Source organism: Carassius carassius, chromosome 5, assembly GCF_963082965.1.
Source record: "Carassius carassius chromosome 5, fCarCar2.1, whole genome shotgun sequence".
NCBI classification, from domain to species: domain Eukaryota; kingdom Metazoa; phylum Chordata; class Actinopteri; order Cypriniformes; family Cyprinidae; genus Carassius; species Carassius carassius.
In genome coordinates, this window is record NC_081759.1 from 8,865,399 (window position 1) to 8,883,471 (window position 18,073).

The 18,073-nt window shown below is 37.8% G+C and overlaps 1 protein-coding gene across 1 annotated transcript; it reads right to left on the reverse strand.

Annotated features, from left to right (window-relative positions):
- Window positions 1–397: 397 nt before the first annotated feature.
- dnajc25 (DnaJ (Hsp40) homolog, subfamily C, member 25) lies at window positions 398–18,054 on the reverse strand. The gene is made up of 4 exons (XM_059549648.1): window positions 17,724–18,054; window positions 12,652–12,804; window positions 2,578–3,048; window positions 398–1,445 (listed from the first exon to the last, which is right to left on the reverse strand). Exons 1-4 carry the CDS (start codon window positions 18,009–18,011, stop codon window positions 1,323–1,325), a joined length of 1,035 nt encoding a protein of 344 aa, XP_059405631.1. The 5' UTR covers window positions 18,012–18,054; the 3' UTR covers window positions 398–1,322.
- Window positions 18,055–18,073: the final 19 nt, after the last annotated feature.

Consider the following 18,073-nt stretch of genomic DNA (forward strand, 5'->3'; position numbering starts at 1 on the left):
ACTGAGAGAAATTTGTATGGCGATAAAGATCAGTTATACATATTACACTGTCAACACATACAAATATTGTTTGTTATTTTCTTTTGCCATCTAGAGAGCTTTGGACCCAGAAATAATGGCGTGAGATCAGGCAGTATAATGGTTAGTGTTTCTGCTGAGGCAGCATTTTTCTCTACTCAGTGGTCCAGGGTTACGTACATAACCAAGACTATTAGATTCATGAATTTGGGGATGATAAAATGAAATACTGTACAATCAATTTGTGATCTCTGTTCTACCCTTAAGTCAAACTGCACGGAAAACAATGACAAGGACATTGTTTACAAAAATCTCCTTTTGTGGTACTTTCTAGAATATATTTTAATAGCATTGTTTCTCCTAGACAGATTTCAGGAAAAATGTATTTTGAAATTCCACTGAAATGAAGAAATTACAAATAGGGATGTCATGATAAATTGTGGATCGATTCTGCAATTTTCTGAATTCAGGAAAGAATCACGATGTATTCTGAAAAAAAAAAAACAATCGATCAACAAATCGATTTATCGTGACACCCCAATTATAAGCATTAATTGAAGGCACATAGTCAAATACATACTACCTTGAATCAATGAAAAGTCATTGGGGATAGACCTATTTATGTGCAGCATTGGTAATGCACAGATAATAATATATGATAAATTACTGATAAAATATTATATCAACTACATGACAACCTGTTGTCTGCACTGTTTTAAAGTGATATCATGGATGTCACCAGGATGCTCATGAACAGGAATTACTACAAGGTAAACAAGTATTGCTAACCAAACCATAAAACGTTATTTCAGTACTAAAGCTGGATGAATTCAATGTGATTTTATACATGCAAAAAAAGGAAGAAAGAAAGAGGGGGGGAAATGCCTTCAGGGCACAAGCACAGCATCGGGTGACGTAACATTTATAGCTGACAGAAAGAAATAGACACAAAGCCTTTCAGTGTTTGAAATGAGGCATTTTTCAAACTATAACTCTGGGTTTCTTCAGCCTGTGATAATATTTCTCCTGGTAAAACAACACAATGTTATTACACAGTTACTTTTCGTTATGTTTCCAACACAGTCTGTTCCTACAATGCATTGACAGAAAAATCAAATGATCCTCCATAAGTACAATCAAAAAGCCTTTAAAGACTTTATATGAGGAAAGGCAGTCTTGTAAATGACATGCACATTGTCAGTCTATTGTAAACAAGGACGCACAGAGCTATGTGTCATAACTCATATGAGCTCAGGCTGTTCAGGCTGGACGTGCATCTGGGGTGGCTCTCTGTTCAAGTGAGGTCAATCATCAGCAAAAGTGATGCGTCCAGGCCCCTCACTCTTCATCCAACGCCTGTAGCGTTTCCATCGTGAGTCTGTGGCCATCTTCTTCTTCATTTCTTCCTCCTGCTCCTCTTTGTAGGTCTTAATATATCAAACACAGAAAGACCAGTTATTCTGGAGTCCTTCAACATGAACATACTAACACCACACATTCAAGCTTAATAACATGAAAAGTAGTAAATCACCATTTGACTTAATAAGGAGTTTATACTATACACTAAAGAGCCATTACGCTATGACCAACCCAAGCTAAGAGCAATAAGTGCACCTGTTAACCAAATGGTGCCACAGGAGCAATTCAAAGAGCAGTATATATACCAACCAAGGACCAGTTTTCAATCAGTTGAGTGTTCGGTGTCAAGATGGGAAAAGCTGCCGACTTTGTCAGAATTTGATAAAGGACAAATTGTGATGGCACGGCCCTTCAGAACTTGGATCCTGGAAATGGCAGTCACAAGCAGCTATGAAAATTGTGACCAGGGAAATGTATCACAGTTTATCGCAGCCTTCTGCATATAGGCCTGTGTAGCCGACAATCCAGCCAGGTCCCCATACTAACTGCACACCATTGGCAACAATGCATAAAACAGGCTCAAGATCATTGCGATTGGACCGTTGATGATTGGTAGAAAGATTCAAGATTCCTGGTGCATCAAGTCAAATACCAAGCGCACATACGCAGATTACAAACAGAGGCTATAAATTTCATGATTCAATTCTCATTCACAAGCTTGAAATAAGGCTATTTGATTCAATATTAATTCAATATTAATAACATCACCACCACGACCTCGCAATGTATAGACACCGCAGGACCTCCTGCTGACATTATGGTACCAGATACCCCAGGAGACCTATCTCAATCTCATTGGATCAGTGCCTCACCACATGGCCAACGTTTTGCGGGCTAAGGTAGATGGTCACAATGTAATAGATCATACTTCTGCAGATTGTATTTAGACTTCAACATTTCATAAAAGTTGCTTTCATTTGTGACGTTTTTAATGATGAACCAAATGTGTAAGAATCATAAATGTTTGTTGGTCACTGGTCTTATTTTCTGCAATAATCCAAAATCCAATGAAAAACTCTATTGGAATTTTGTTTAGGGATCCAGGGGGATGGTAACTTCCAGGTTGGTCTACAAAAAAAAACTAATCACTGCTCTATTTTGTGGAATCAACGCTATAAAATAAAATGAGTCTTCTCAAACCTCATAATTCTCTTTGATCCAGAGCTGCTGCTTGAGGAAAGTCTCTATCAGGCTGTTGTCCAGACCATCAAACTGAGCCTGTGACATCTTCATGTACTTGCGGATAATGTAAAGTCTCTCCTCATCCCCATACTCCTCCCGGCGAATGGTGAAACGGTAAAACCACGAGAAGTTCCATGCCACATAGGTGCACAGATGGTAAGGGAACAGAATGATTTTACAAAGCAGAATATCAGATACATTGGGCTTCTGATAGCCGCCTTTGATGTCTATCTTGTTCTTGATTATGTCTTTGATAATCTGCTCCTCCTCTTCACGGATCTCCTCTTTGGAGCGCCGGTTCTTGCCCTTCTCTCTGGTTCTATTCAGCAGACCTTGCTGCTTGGCCAGTTCAGTAGCCTGGATGCGGTATTTGGGAACCGTCATCAGGTAGTTGATGGCTTCTGTGTAACTACTCCACCAGCTGAAATACTGCAAAGACATAAAAACATCTGTTTATAAAATTGTTAGTTCTGACTCTAACATCTGAATCTATGAGTCATATTCTATACATTAACATGCCACACAATGAGACTTCTTGTTATGGCAGGGTACGTGAACATCAGTTCAAGGGCAGATGTCATTTAGGAAGGAATCTAAAAAGAAATGGTCTACAGTGGGTAAAATATATTTTTGGGTGAATTATTACTCATAAACCTAATTCTTCATTGAGCATTGATATCAATCAGTTCTTTGTCTTAATGCTGATAGCCCTTGTTTGTTTAAAATATCCATTTCTCTTCAGATTTAATTGATTAATATGTGTTCAAAAACAGCAACTTGATTAAGCAATCAATAATAAATATGAATAAACATCATAATGGTACAAAACGTGGTGACTTTGTGGCACTTGCTATATGGACACAAAAACCATGGACATGATTGGAAAAGTGTAAATGGTCTTAAAAAAAAAAAAAAAAAAAAGGTATCAATGGTGACCTACATAGGCAAATCCGAAGTAATTTGATGGGAAATATGAAAAATTCCATAATTTTTTTAAAAGTACAATATACAAATCAGCCACTATGAAGTAGACTTTTTTTATAATGTCCAAATATGTAAGCATACATATCTAAATGCAATGGGTTATACAGGCATCTAGTGGTTACACCATGGTAATACATGAGGTTATTTTTTCTTTTCTTTCCTTTTTTGTTTTGCAATACTTCCACAAACACTGAAAACAATAGATGGTAATATTGCCTAGTATCATGAAATCTACAAAAAAAAAAAAAAAAAAATTAAAATATAAATATTTTTGAAATAAAATACAGAACATCCATTTAAGTGAAAAACATGTTATGCTTATTGCTTATTTGGTCTGTTTTGAATCACAGTAAGATAAGATAATAGAGAACACAAGCTGTCAGCACAGACATTTCAGAAACACACAAATAAGCAAAGTAGCTTGTTGAAGGACTTTATATTTTATATCCATATATCTTAAACACATCTTATCCTTACACAGATCTTAACATCTTGGAAAAAGATGGTATTTTTATTGCAAGTTTAGTGAAAGTCATCCAATTCAGTGTGGTTGGAAGGATTTGGTGAAAGCTTCACAGTATCTTAAATGGCACCTATTATGCAAAATCCACTTTTACATGGTGTTTGGACATAAATGTGTGTTGGCAGTGTGTGAAAACAACCAGCCAACAACGATAAAATTAACCCACTCCTTATATTTTAAAATCCATTCAATCAAATCAGTCTCACTAGGCCTGCCGTTTTGATTCTCTATGCAATGTGACATCACATTTCTATAGGGCTGGGCCACAGGGGCTGATTGACACTCCTGCATTGCCATAGTTTCTGACCTCAACGGTTGCACGCAGTCCTTCATTTTCTCTGCTCTCGAGCAGCTGTAATGTCAAAAAGGTCTCGTAAGCAATCCCGGTGTTGTGTTTGAGTGTACGACTGAAAATAAGAGTCTATATGTTCTCCCAATATCTGAGGTACTGAGGACATACGGAGGTATTTTTTTTAAGGTAATGCACCTCAAAATCTACCAAAATACATTTATGTCTACGCAAATCATTTAACTCTGCTTTGTGAATGTCAAGTCATTATAGTGCTTAGCATTTTAACCATATTTGTGTGCGTATGTTATCGCATTATTTTAATTGTTCAGCGCTGCGCTCTCTGCTTCCCATATGTTAGGTTGAAACACCAGTTCTCTTGCTCTCAGTCATGTTGCTTCTAACAGTCCTTGCGTGTTTTTTGTTGTTGTTGTTTTTTAGAAGAAGAACATTTTGTTGTGTAACTCGGTAATCGTAATATTGCTTTGCAATAGTTAATTGCATAATAGTGGAGTTTCAGAACAAATCATCCAGTCATGTGCTTCCTCCTAATTTTGCTGCAATATATGTAGGAAGAAATGCACATTTTGTTAGTTTCACAACTGGTCATCTAAACAGCTTTAATGGTACACAAGATGACACAAATGTAAATGACCTTAAAAAATAAAAAAATTAAAAAGTGGATCTTGTGACATCCTCATTTAGCATTTGCCTACAATCATAAATACTATCACAGAGTTCAGAGTTAACAGTAGCTATGTTTCCATCAACCCTGTTTTTATGCACATTTTAAATTAACACATGACAAACTGAGTGATGGAAATTCCAAATTTAAAAAAAAAAAATATAATAATTCCCTCATAATCGCAAAAATGTTTTTATGCTCGCTTAAGGTGGTTTTTGACTTGTTAATGTGAATAATGGGAGTTGGAAATGCATTAATAAATTAATCCATGCGCATTAAGAAGTCTTTGCGATCTTGCGCAATGGAATAACATAACTGGACAAAACAAACAGATCGATCTCAAAGCACAGCATCTGAATTATTGTCATGGTCATTCTGAAATGCCTGAGCGAAGTCAGAGACAGTTTATAAGAGACTTCACTTCACCACTTCATCAATCCTCAATACAACTATATAAGGAAAACCAGTAATGGCAAAGATGGCAGTTGTTTGCACATGTCCCGCCCCTCCTGCTGGAAAGCCAATCATCTGCTTTTAACAGTCAAGCCGGGAAAACATTTAAGCCTATCATCTGGTTCCACTGACGTATGCGCACAGTTGAGGAACCCTTGCGCATGCGTAGTAAAGGTATAACCTGTGGGGAAAAAGGCATTTTAAACATTATTTTGAGGCAAAGTCATCAAAAATTTTCAGCGATTTTTATCATATTTCACTGCTGTTTCTATACATGCTGTTTTTATGTCCCGGTGACCAGTGAAAGTGCATTTCTAACTCTCTGCCCATTCATTTAGATAGGAGCTGGTCTTGTTATTCTGAAATAGCTGCCCGGAGGTGTTGCAAAGATGGCGGACGAGTGGCACAACTTGCCTGATAGGACTTTGGCGAAGTCAAAGTATTTCTGTATAATTGTCTCCCAGAACTGTTTAATAACATCATTCCCAAACATCCACCTCAAAAAACAATGACTGCATTTATTGTGTTTTGTCTGCAAGTAATTTATTATATATGAAAATTATTATATTCAGTGATTTCTCCGACTTAAAAAAAAAAAAAAAAAAAATTATATTTAGTACCAGTTTATCAGGAAATGACGATTTTGTTCTCTTTGACAAGTTGGATGGAAACTTTATTCACAAATGTTTATGAGATAATCCAAATCCAGTTAAATTGGTAGCTTTGGATAGAAACACAGATCATGCGATTTTCTGTGGTCAAGCACAGAGGTTTTAAGATCATTTTTTGAACACATAAAATCCTGTTACTCATGAGTGGCAACCATTTGTCAAGAGAGTGTGCTGGCGTATTGATGAGGAAATAGAAGCTGAATTCCTGTTCTTGTCCCAGCCTTCTGCTCTGTGCAGCAGCTTGGAAACAATAAACAATTAATTTTTCCCCCTCAAGCAGTTGAGTGGTTGCGAGTTTGATCAATAACTTGAACCCTTCCTGCCTTCTAATATGTGCACCCCAGCAAAGCTTGAGTATGCAAATTTGTTTTGCCCTAAGACATCCTCAACCGTCTTAAGGATCTTACAAATTCTATGTAGGGATGCACGATCATGATTTTTCATGGCCGATTCCAATACAGATTTTTTCTTACAAGCAAACTGGCCGATTCCGATTTTTATTCCGATTCCGATTTTTATTCTTTAAGCAACAAAAAAAAATATATGCATAAACAAGATGTCTATTTGGTATTTAATAGGCCAAACTGGCTTTTGGCTATTGAAAACAAAAACCATAACCATCTGAAATTAACGGCAGTAACTGCAAAGTAAGTAGCTTACATTCAATACAAACAGTTTGTACAGACATCAGCATTTAGCTTTTGTTTTTGAATTGGGTTAAAACTAGGGCTGTATACCTTGGAGAACCTGGCGATACGATACATACCTCGATACACAGGTCACGATTCGATACGTACCTCGATACCTGAACACATTTACTTAACAAACAGAACTCTACATTTTTCTTCAATTTATTGAAGACAAAAGTGCATTATAACAAAGTGCATTTTGCTTAAATATTTGCAACTTTAAGTGCTCTGATTAATTGCACACAAATTGTATTAATCTGGAAATTACCACAAGTCAACATTTAACTTTCCAAGGGTACAGTCTGAGCTCACACAAGCACAAAATCTTCTTATTATTATTATTCTTATTCTTAACTTCTTATTAAATCTTCTTATAATTCTTTTTTGTGACACCATGTACTGCCATAACATATTTCACTATGAAATCAGTTAAATGCTACATCTTGCTTTAACATTTGGCACAACAGCTGGGTCTTTGGATACGAGGTCCCACTCCTCCAGCGCCGCTTTCAGTAACTCTGCAATGTTTGACCCCGTATGGCACTCATGCATGGCTCGCGTTTGTAAAACGTGCGACATCAGTTCCCACTCCTCGTTAATGTAATGGCAAGTGATTGTAACAAAAGCTTCCGTGGCTCGTGATGTCCACCCATCACAAGTCAGTGCCACTCGTGGGGCAGAACTCAGGGCTGACTTAACATTGTCTTTGACTTTGTCATACATCCTCGGTACTGCTTTGTCGGTCATGTAGCTGCGGGTAGGGATCACATAACGGGGATCTAACGTGTTGATCATAAAGCGAAAGCCTGTGTTCTCGACAACACTGTAGGGACATAAACCTTTGCAAATATAATGCACCACAGACTCCGTAATCTTCTGTGCACGGACTGAGTTAGATGGAAGCTTGGATGTTGTGTTGTCCAAAGTAGTTTGCGTGGGGTCCCGTGTTTTTTTGGGCTGCGGCGAAGCTAGCTTGTCTGCATGGTGTCTTTGCAGGTGGGCGTGCCGGTTAGTTGTATTACCGGTGTAGCGTATAGAAGACTGGTAATGCTTGCAGATTGCATTTGTTTTATCGATCCCTTGGTTTCCTTCCTTTGCTTTAAAACCAAAATGTGTCCAAATATCTGCCTTTAGGGACAACGCCGCTTCTAAAATCTTCTACATTTTCCATGCTTTTTTAAACTCGCGGGCGCCGCTGCGCCCTCTAATGGCTGGGCGGAGTATCGATACTAAGGGCTAGAATGTCGATACTGTATCTTTTTTTATTATATCAGTATGTATCTAAGAATCGATATTTTGAGCACACCCCTAGTTGAAACTACATAGAACTGGCCTTAAATGAAAAGATTAATTGTAACCATGTAAAAAAGGCAACAACTGCATAAGATATAAATAAGATATTTTTATATATTTACTTGCGTGTTCAGCAAGCAGTTTTTGAGATTTCAGGATTTCCCCATTCATAGTGCCCTATGATTTCCGCGATGCAGAAAACGCAGACGGAATCGCAGAATCCAGTTATAAAAATGGAATTCACAGTTTAACGCAAAATGTCATTAGGGCTGTGCGATATGGGGAAATTATCTAATTGCGATTTTTTTGACAGATATTGCGATTGCGATTTGATTTGCGATTTTAAATTTGCAAAGTCAAGCTTCAGCTCAATATTGTCAATAATGTGCAGCACAGTATGATTATCATTACCCTGCTGAAAGAAAAAAACTAACAAAACAAAAAAAAAAAACACTGAAATTCTTAGTTTCCATGAAACCATAAAACCATTCCATGAAACCATGGCATCATTCCAGGAATTACTGTTCCTACTGGCTTGCTATTACTTCCTATTACTGTTGTTCTATCCAATACAATTCCCATTATAACCCTGAAATCCTTTCAATTGGGTTTTGGGAGGAGTTTATATATATATATATATATATATATATATATATATATATATATATATATATATATATATATATATATATATATATATATATATATATATATATATATATATACATACATACATACAGGTCCTTCTCAAAAAATTAGCATATTGTGATAAAGTTCATTATTTTACATAATGTAATGATAAAAATTAAACTTTCATATATTTTAGATTCATTGCACACCAACTGAAATATTTCAGGTCTTTTATTGTTTTAATACTGATGATTTTGGCATACAGCTCATGAAAACCCAAAATTCCTATCTCAAAAAATTAGCATATCATGAAAAGGTTTTCTAAACGAGCTATTAACCTAATCATCTGAATCAACAAATTAACTCTAAACACCTGCAAAAGATTCCTGAGGCTTTTAAAAACTCCCAGCCTGGTTCATTACTCAAAACCGCAATCATGGGTAAGACTGCTGTCCAGAAGGCCATCATTGACACCCTCAAGCGAGAGGGTAAGACACAGAAAGAAATTTCGGAACGAATAGGCTGTTCCCAGAGTGCTGTATCAAGGCACCACAGTGGGAAGTCTGTGGGAAGGAAAAAATGTGGCAAAAAACGCTGCACAACGAGAAGAGGTGACCGGACCCTGAGGAAGATTGTGGAGAAGGACCGATTCCAGACCGTGGGGGACCTGCGGAAGCAGTGGACTGAGTCTGGAGTAGAAACACCCAGAGCCACCGTGCACAGGCGTGTGCAGGAAATGGGCTACAGGTGCCTCATTCCCCAGGTCAAGCCACTTTTGAACCAGAAACAGTGGCAGAAGCGCCTGACCTGGGCTACAGAGAAGCAGCACTGGACTTTTGGACAAATTTTGCATGTCATTCGGAAATCAAGGTGCCAGAGTCTGGAGGAAGACTGGGGAGAAGGAAATGCCAAAATGCCTGAAGTCCAGTGTCAAGTACCCACTGTCAGTGATGGTCTGGGGTGCCATGTCAGCTGCTAGTGTTGGTCCACTGTGTTTTATCAAGGGCAGGGTCAATGCAGCTAGCTATCAGGAGATTTTGGAGCACTTCATGCTTCCATCTGCTGAAAAGCTTTATGGAGATGAAGATTTCGTTTTTCAGCACGACCTGGCACCTGCTCACAGTGCCAAAACCACTGGTAAATGGTTTACTGACCATGGTATTACTGTGCTCAATTGGCCTGCCAACTCTCCTGACCTGAACCCCATAGAGAATCTGTGGGATATTGTGAAGAGAAAGTTGAGAGATGCAAGACCCAACACTCTGGATGAGCTTAAGGCTGCTATCGAAGCATCCTGGGCCTCCATAACACCTCAGCAGTGCCACAGGCTGATTGCCTCCATGCCACGCCGCATTGAAGCAGTTATTTCTGCAAAAGGATTCCCGACCAAGTATTGAGTGCATAACTGAACATAATTATTTGAAGGTTGACTTTCTTTGTATTAAAAACACTTTTCTTTTATTGGTCGGATGAAATATGCTAATTTTTTGAGACAAGCATTTTGGGTTTTCATGAGCTGTATGCCAAAATCATCACTATTAAAACAATAAAAGACCTGAAATATTTCAGTTGGTGTGCAATGAATCTAAAATATATGCAAGTTTAATTTTTATCATTACATTATGGAAAATAATGAACTTTATCACAATATGCTAATTTTTTGAGAAGGACCTGTGTATGTGTGTGTGTGTGTGTGTGTGTATGTATGTGTGTGTGTGTGTATGTATGTATGTATGTATATATATATATATAGAATTGTACTTCTTTAGTCAATTATTAAAGTATTACATGTTACACTGTATTTGGGATTTTAAGAACAACTGGAAAATGTCTGTGCTGAATGTTTAATTTCATTCAAGTGAAATTAGCAAGCAGTTAGACTGAATTTACATTCGTTTTAAATGAGGAACCAGGCGCGAGTCGACACAGGTTGCCCGTGTGCGTCAAGCCTCGTCCATACTGCCAGATGTGCTCGTGGAGATTTGGGGTGCAGGGCCGCGCAAGAATGTAACTGAGCGTTGCGAAACAGGCTGCGTGAGTGCGGCAAGTGTGAACGGCTCGTCCGTGATGTGGGATTCGCGCCGCGTGGGCAAGAGAGGGCAAGTATGAGAAGCATTCAGAGACACAGGCTGTTTGTGTGATCTTCTGAATTGGGAATAGCGAACATGCAATAAGAGATACTCTTAATATGCATTGTGACGCAGTGACGCAGCTCTTGTAAATTATCTTTTTTGTTTGTTGTCTGTCTTTTCAAAGATTAAGTTACATAACGTTTTTCTTTAGTTTTAATTTGCCTAACTATTGACCTGCAGACGCCATAATCCCACTCTGTCTCTCTCTGCTTTCCGTGTTTTTTTTTTGTTTTTGTTTTTTTAATGGTGGGCGTTTACGCAGTTGGCTAGAGCAGAGCTGATTGGGGGAGAACGGAGGTTTGCTCACTCTATTAGTTAGTAAGACTGCCACTCATGGCTGACAGTCATGCATATGCTCTGGAGCAGAGTAATGTCGCGTCCACATCGCAGACTTTTGTGATTAGCAAATCGCAACGTCTCAAATCGCGATTTCGATTCGATTTCGATTAATCGCACAGCCCTAAATGTCATGTATTAGTCAAATTGACTAGTATCAGTAAATATTAAGATGGAAAAGTCGATTTAAAAATGAATCCTGCATATTCTACCCGTCTCTGTTAATGAATGGTGCGGAAGTGCGCGTGACGCTCACATGATTTCAGCATCCGCTGTCACTCTAAATAAGGACGTGAACACATGAACAATATCTCCAGAACTGTTCGGAGCGTGACTTCATGAGCATTTGACCGTTTGATTTGAGTAAAACTAGGGTCATATCACATACACAGAACTGTAAAGATATTCACAACAACCCGTCAAAATAAAAGTCTTTAGTGGTTTAGTTTAAATAAAAGTGGTTTAGTTTGTTCAGCAGAATGTACATAGCCTACTACTACTAAAAAGAAACAAACATTATTCTTAAGGAATAATCACACAACATTCCTTCCATGTTTTAATTTTAATAGTTAATCCCCTTTGTTTACCAAAAAATTATGTTTGCTTCATTTTCAGTAATTAAAAGATAAATTAAATTAATGTTTTATGCCTTCATTTGATAACTAGAAAAATTAAACACAGCAGGATTTCTGAGAGGAAAAAAACATTTCATAAGGCTACTGTAAGAAAAAACTTCATTAAGCTGTTTTCATGCATTTCAATAATTAGCCATGCTAAAACACAGATTTAGGTAACAATAAATCATATGGTGAAGAAAAAAATTAAACATTTCATAGGGCCCTAAATATGTAATTTTTGTTAATAAAATTTTAATAAATTTATGTGAAAATGTATACGTTTCCTGATTTTAATTAATTAGACATGCTTTTTTAATAATAAAATAAAATTTAACGATTAAAAAAACAGAGTTGAGAAAAAATAAAATGAAAAAAAAAAACGGAATCCAGAAAAATTAAAATGGAATTTGGAAAAAATAAAACAGAATTTGAGAAAAAAAATGGCTTTCATAGGGCCCTATTTAGATAGGACTTGGTCTTGGATGAAACCAATGTTGATTTCGCAACACTGTTATAGCTCAGTGCTGGAAGATCCAGGAAGAAGCATTTTGCTTTATATTTTTAAATTACAAAATCCCTATCAATGATGCCAAAAAAAGACTTGGAACACTAAAATAAAAATCATAATTAAGAATAACAATATCATCAGTATGTTGTCCTTTTCAAGCCAATGGTAATGTATGAACAGCTGTCAATCACTAGACCATTTTGGGATGAGTGGTGTACTTACCTGAAACAGTGAAACTGCACAGATAGTTACAAGAATCACTATCCTAACGTCTACTTTGGGAGCAAGTCTTCTCCTGTAGTAGGTATAGTAGTGGCTGTAGTATTCCTCTGGGTGGTCCAGCATGTAGTCATAGTCCTTACGTAATTCTTCATCCTGAAAGTCACAATATTAAATATCTATTTAGCTGTCATGACTAAAACCAAGAACACACACTACAATTTTAAGGCCGATTAGGAATGTAATTCGGTCTTGACAATGGATTGTGCCCAGTTGGACCAGAACTGTTCCAGTTTGGCTCTGTCGCTGTATGCAGTCGACAGAAAGTTGCATAGTGTGTGGTGTCTAAAGATTATAATCATAGAATTCAAGAACCAGTCATTGCCACAAAGAGTTTTTTTAAACATTTAATATTTGCGACTGACACCAGCGATTGTGTGGCTATGCAAATGCAAAATGCATTCACTTTCAAACATTATTCAACATTCATTTTGTAATTGTCAAAAAAAAAAATTCCTTGATCACAAGAAAAATCTTCATTGTTCTTGTGATTTATTTTCTTTCTTTTAACTCATAAGTTAACATTTCAAATAAATGGTTTAATTTTTCTGCAGTCGAAAAAAGTATAGCCTAAATTATGTCAGTGATTCTCTAATTTTAAAGATTAAGAGTTATTTTATTTCGATCTGCATTGTGCTGTCAAATGATTAATTGCGATTAATCATCCAAAATAAAAGTTTTTGTCTACATTACATTAGGGCTGCTCGATTTTGGTCAATATTGTAATCACGATTATTTAACACGATTATGAGGGGGCCAAATGACCAAAACGTTATGAGTGATTTATTTAAAGATAGTGACTAAATGAGGACGTAAACACATGAAAAACATCTCCAGAACTGCAATGAGTCACTTCATGAGCTTTTGACCGTTTGATTTGAGTAAAACTAGCGTCACATCACATATGCAGAACTGTAAAGTAGGACTGTGCAAAAAATCTAATGCGATTTTCATACACATCTCATCAGTAAAGACGTCCCTGTGATTAGAAGTATGTCTCCAGCACGTGCGTTCAGATCAGGGTTGCCAGGTTTTCACAACAAATCCTGCCGAGTTGCTTCTCAAAACTAGTCCAAAACTAGCCCAATCACGTTTCCAGGAGGTTCCCCGATAAAAAATTGCTTCCCGGGGTTAAAATATACGTTTTTTGGCAGGGTTGCCTTGGTAAAATTTGCATTTTAGGGGCTAAATATCATGTTATTGGTATTGTCGCTTCAAACCGCTGACATGAAAAACAACCACAGACTCGGCAACAGTGGTTGGCATTTACTATAAATAAACGTAAATTTTGTTAAACTTTTAATAAATTGTTGTGAGAATTTATACGTTTTATGATTTTAATTAATTAGACATGCTTTTTGATTAATAATATTAAATTTAACCATTAAAAAGGAGTTGAGAAGAATTAAAACCGAAAAAAATGGAATCCAGAAAACTGAAAAAAAGCGAGGAGCAGTTGGGGGTTCGATGCCTTGCTCAAGGGCACCTAAGTCATGGTATTGAAGGTGGAGAGAGAACTGTACATGCACTCCCCCCACCCACAATTCCTGCCGGCCCGGGACTCGAACTCACAACCTTTCGATTGGGAGTCCGACTCTCTAACCATTAGGCCACGACTTCCCTAATAGATTACACTACTTTTCCATATATTGATCAAATAACAATCTATAAAGGTGCAAAACGCGTTTACTTACACGTTTGAGAATCAAGATATTTCCTGATATATTAAGAATGTTTTACTTTGGAATTGTTTTTAATAAAAAGGAAAAATAAATAAAACCTAAGCCTATATCAGTTATAGAGTGCTTTTGTAGCATGACTTAATAATTATATTTTAAATGTGACAAACAGCAAGACCACTTTAGCCTGTAAACTCAATATCTCTCTGGAAATAAATTTAAAAATATCAATGTCAATATAAACCTGACCTGCCATCAAAGTGCAGTGTCAAGGAGATGAATAACACATGTAGCCTGTCAAATGTTCGGTGTTCATCTTCAGTTCTCTCTTCACAGCAGTTCAGTCAGTGTACTGTTTGAGTAAATGAATTACTCCGGGATATTGGTTTGTTTGAACTCAGACGAAGTGTCAGCCACATTAAACAAGTTAACAGCTTAAGTCATTTGCGGATTAATGCGTATTGGAGATGCGAACTGTTTAAAACGATTCAGTTCGATTTGGTGAACTGGTTCAAAAAGATCTGGTTACATCAAATGATTCGTTCTCGAACCAGATATTAGGGGTGTGCACGGATTGTGTGCATTCGAATATTCGTTCTGCTCTAATTATTCGATAAATAAAAATGATATTCGAATTTTGAAAAAAAAAAAACAAAAAAAAACAAGTTCACAATAAAACCTAATTTGGTCACTTTCTGTGATTCTCCACGGCATATTTGAAGATGTATGCAAGCAAAAAATAATTTATGAATGAATAAGGGGCCGTTCACATATTCTCCTTCTCCAAAGCGCTCAGGCAGAAGCTGAGGCGTCTGCCGTTGCTAAGAAACAGTGACGGGCTCTCTCCATGATGACGCGGAAATTTCAGCAAAGGATAAATGAATTTGCAGCACAAAAAAAATCGCTTGCTACTAAATTTATGATCAGCTGTTCCTTCATCTTGGCTGAGCTTTCAACGTTGTTACGGGAAAGAATGAAGCTGAATGTTTAGTTCTTGTCACATGACCTGCGGTGCGCTTGCAGCATTCTGAAAAGTTGAGATGTTTTTAACTCAATGCTTTGCGGACGCGCCTGGAAAAACGGGCGTGTCGCACCGCGTGCGCATCGCGACCGCGTCGCTTCCATTATGAGCGCGCATACCTCCCGCCTACATTGGAAATAACGAACTTGAGCGCACAAAAGACGCGATATGTGAACGACCCATAAGAACTGCGGTCTTCTACAGTACTTCAAATATGCCGTGGAGAATCACAGAAAGTGACCGAATTCAAGAACATTGTTGCGGCATCTCTCAAGCAACGAATAAACACCGCTAACTTGGAGAATGCAGTGAAAACTCCTCTTCTCGCGTCTGCCCTAGACCCTTGGCACAAACATCTCAGGTTTTCTCGATGAAAACATGAGAGAAGTAAGAAAAAAAAACTTTTTTGAACATTATCACATCATTTCCCTTGATGTGAGTGGTGCGGATGCAGCCGCCAACGATAAAGCGGATGCAATGCCCACTCGTCGGAGAAGGCTGAGCCAGTCTTTCAGCGATGATTACAGAGAGTCCAGCCGAGATGAGTGGGAACAGTTCTTGCTGGAGCCATGTATTCCACCAGATGAGGATCCCATTCAGTGGTGAAACGAAAACACGAAGCTCTTCACAAAACTTATTCGTTTAGCACACCGTTATTTGTGAGTCCCGGCAACGTCTGTGTCGTCAGAGCGCGTTTTCTCCACGGCCGGCCTTATTGTTAGCAGACTAAGGAGCCGACTTTCCCCCGATCATGTTTACATGCCCGTATTTCTTAACAAGAACATGTAAAACGATAGAAAAAAGCAAAAAAGATTTGCTGACAGTTTAAAAGTTTCAAAGTTAAGTGTAGGCTACGTTCTACAATAGCCTAATCGCTGCAGGCTGCTTTACGTTTTTTCTTTGTTCACCTTTTTTTTCACTTTTTATATTGCTTTTAATCTGTACTTTTGTTTTATTTAACTATTGTTAAAGGTTTTCAACTACAAAGCACGATGTGTAGCCTAATGTTCGAGCTTATTGTGTGTAAGCTTGTTCAAAATGACGGAAACAATAAATGTTGCTGAAAAATAACATCCGTCTCATTAAACTTAATTTAAATAAACTAATATTCGAATATTCGTTTTTTGTGAGCTCAAATATTCGAATGTGATATTTGCAGAAAACGCCCATCCCTACCGGATATCACAAACTGCTTTGTTTTTAACTCTCTCACAACAGACACGGAAGAGAAGACCATGCTGAATAAAGTCGTAGTTTTTGCTATTTTTGAACCAAAATGTATTTTCGATGCTTCGTGTTCATCTAATAAGGATCTCCATCGCTAGCAAATAATAACCTTTGCAGATTTCAATTCAGTGCAGTTCCAGCCACGTTTTCAACGCTCTTTCTGTTCTTAAACGTTACAACTCCGAGTGAACCACTTCAGACGCTCAGCGCGTGCGGCAGGGAACTGAACGACTCATTCAAACTGATTCATGAACCAATTCACTCGTTTGCCAATTGGTTTGATCAAGCCTTTGAACAGAATTGACTCAAAAGAATGAATCATTCGCGAATGGGCATCGCTCATTGCCCAGAGAAAAGTAGACGGCGCGTTTGGAATAAACTGAAGCATTTATAACATTTATTACATTAAGATAAAGTAACGAGAGGAGCGTCACCCACAGTAACGAAGTAAAAGTACAGATTTTTCCCCAAAAATGTACTCAAGTAAGAGTATAAAGTACCCATCTTTAAATATACTCCGAAAAGTATTCGTTACCCCAAAAAATTACTCAAGTAAATGTAACGAAGTAAATGTAACTCGTTACTACCCACCTCTGTCGACAGTATACCGTTCACACAGTTTCAATGAAGGGACAGAGAGCTCTCGGACTAAATCTAAAATATCTTAAACTGTGTTCCGAAGATAAACGGGGATCTTACGGGTTTGGAACAAAATGAGGGTGAGTTATTAATGACATAATTTTGCTATTTGGGTGAACTATCCCTTTAACATTGCAAAGGTGTTCAATTTTAGACAACAACAACTACAACCGTAATAATAATATCAATCACTATATTCCAGTGTATCAGTTGTTGTTTAATGTTTTGTATCAATATTTAAGGTGGACTTATTAATTAGGTGCATTTGCTGCTGTATCAATACATAATCATCCATATCGATACGCGAATCGGCAAGGAATGCATCACAATATATTGCTGTATTGCTAATTTGAAACGCGCTATTTAAAGCCTTGTTCCAAGTGCCACTTTTATACATTGAGCACCTGCCCCTCCAAAGGTCTCTGAACGGACCTGTTTGAAAGGGTTACCTTGAGTGTCTCGTAAGCAGTAGCGACCAGCAGAAACTTTTGATGCGCGGTTTCGCGGGAATCGTCGCTCTCTCCGGGCTGATATCTGTCCGGGTGATATCGCCGGGCCAGCTGGCGGTACGCGCGTCCGACCTCAGCTTTACTGGCGTCACGCGAGACTCCCAGCACGTCATAACAGCTTTGAGTCCCGCAATACAGTCCCTCAATGAGCGCGGAAACCGAAGAAAATCCCAGGATAAGAACAAGACAGATACATAAAGTGAGTCTCAGCTCGCTAGACGCGGCCATGTCAGCATTCTGATGCCGCGGTGTCGCGCACTGATGACGCAACGTAGTACGTACACGTGTTG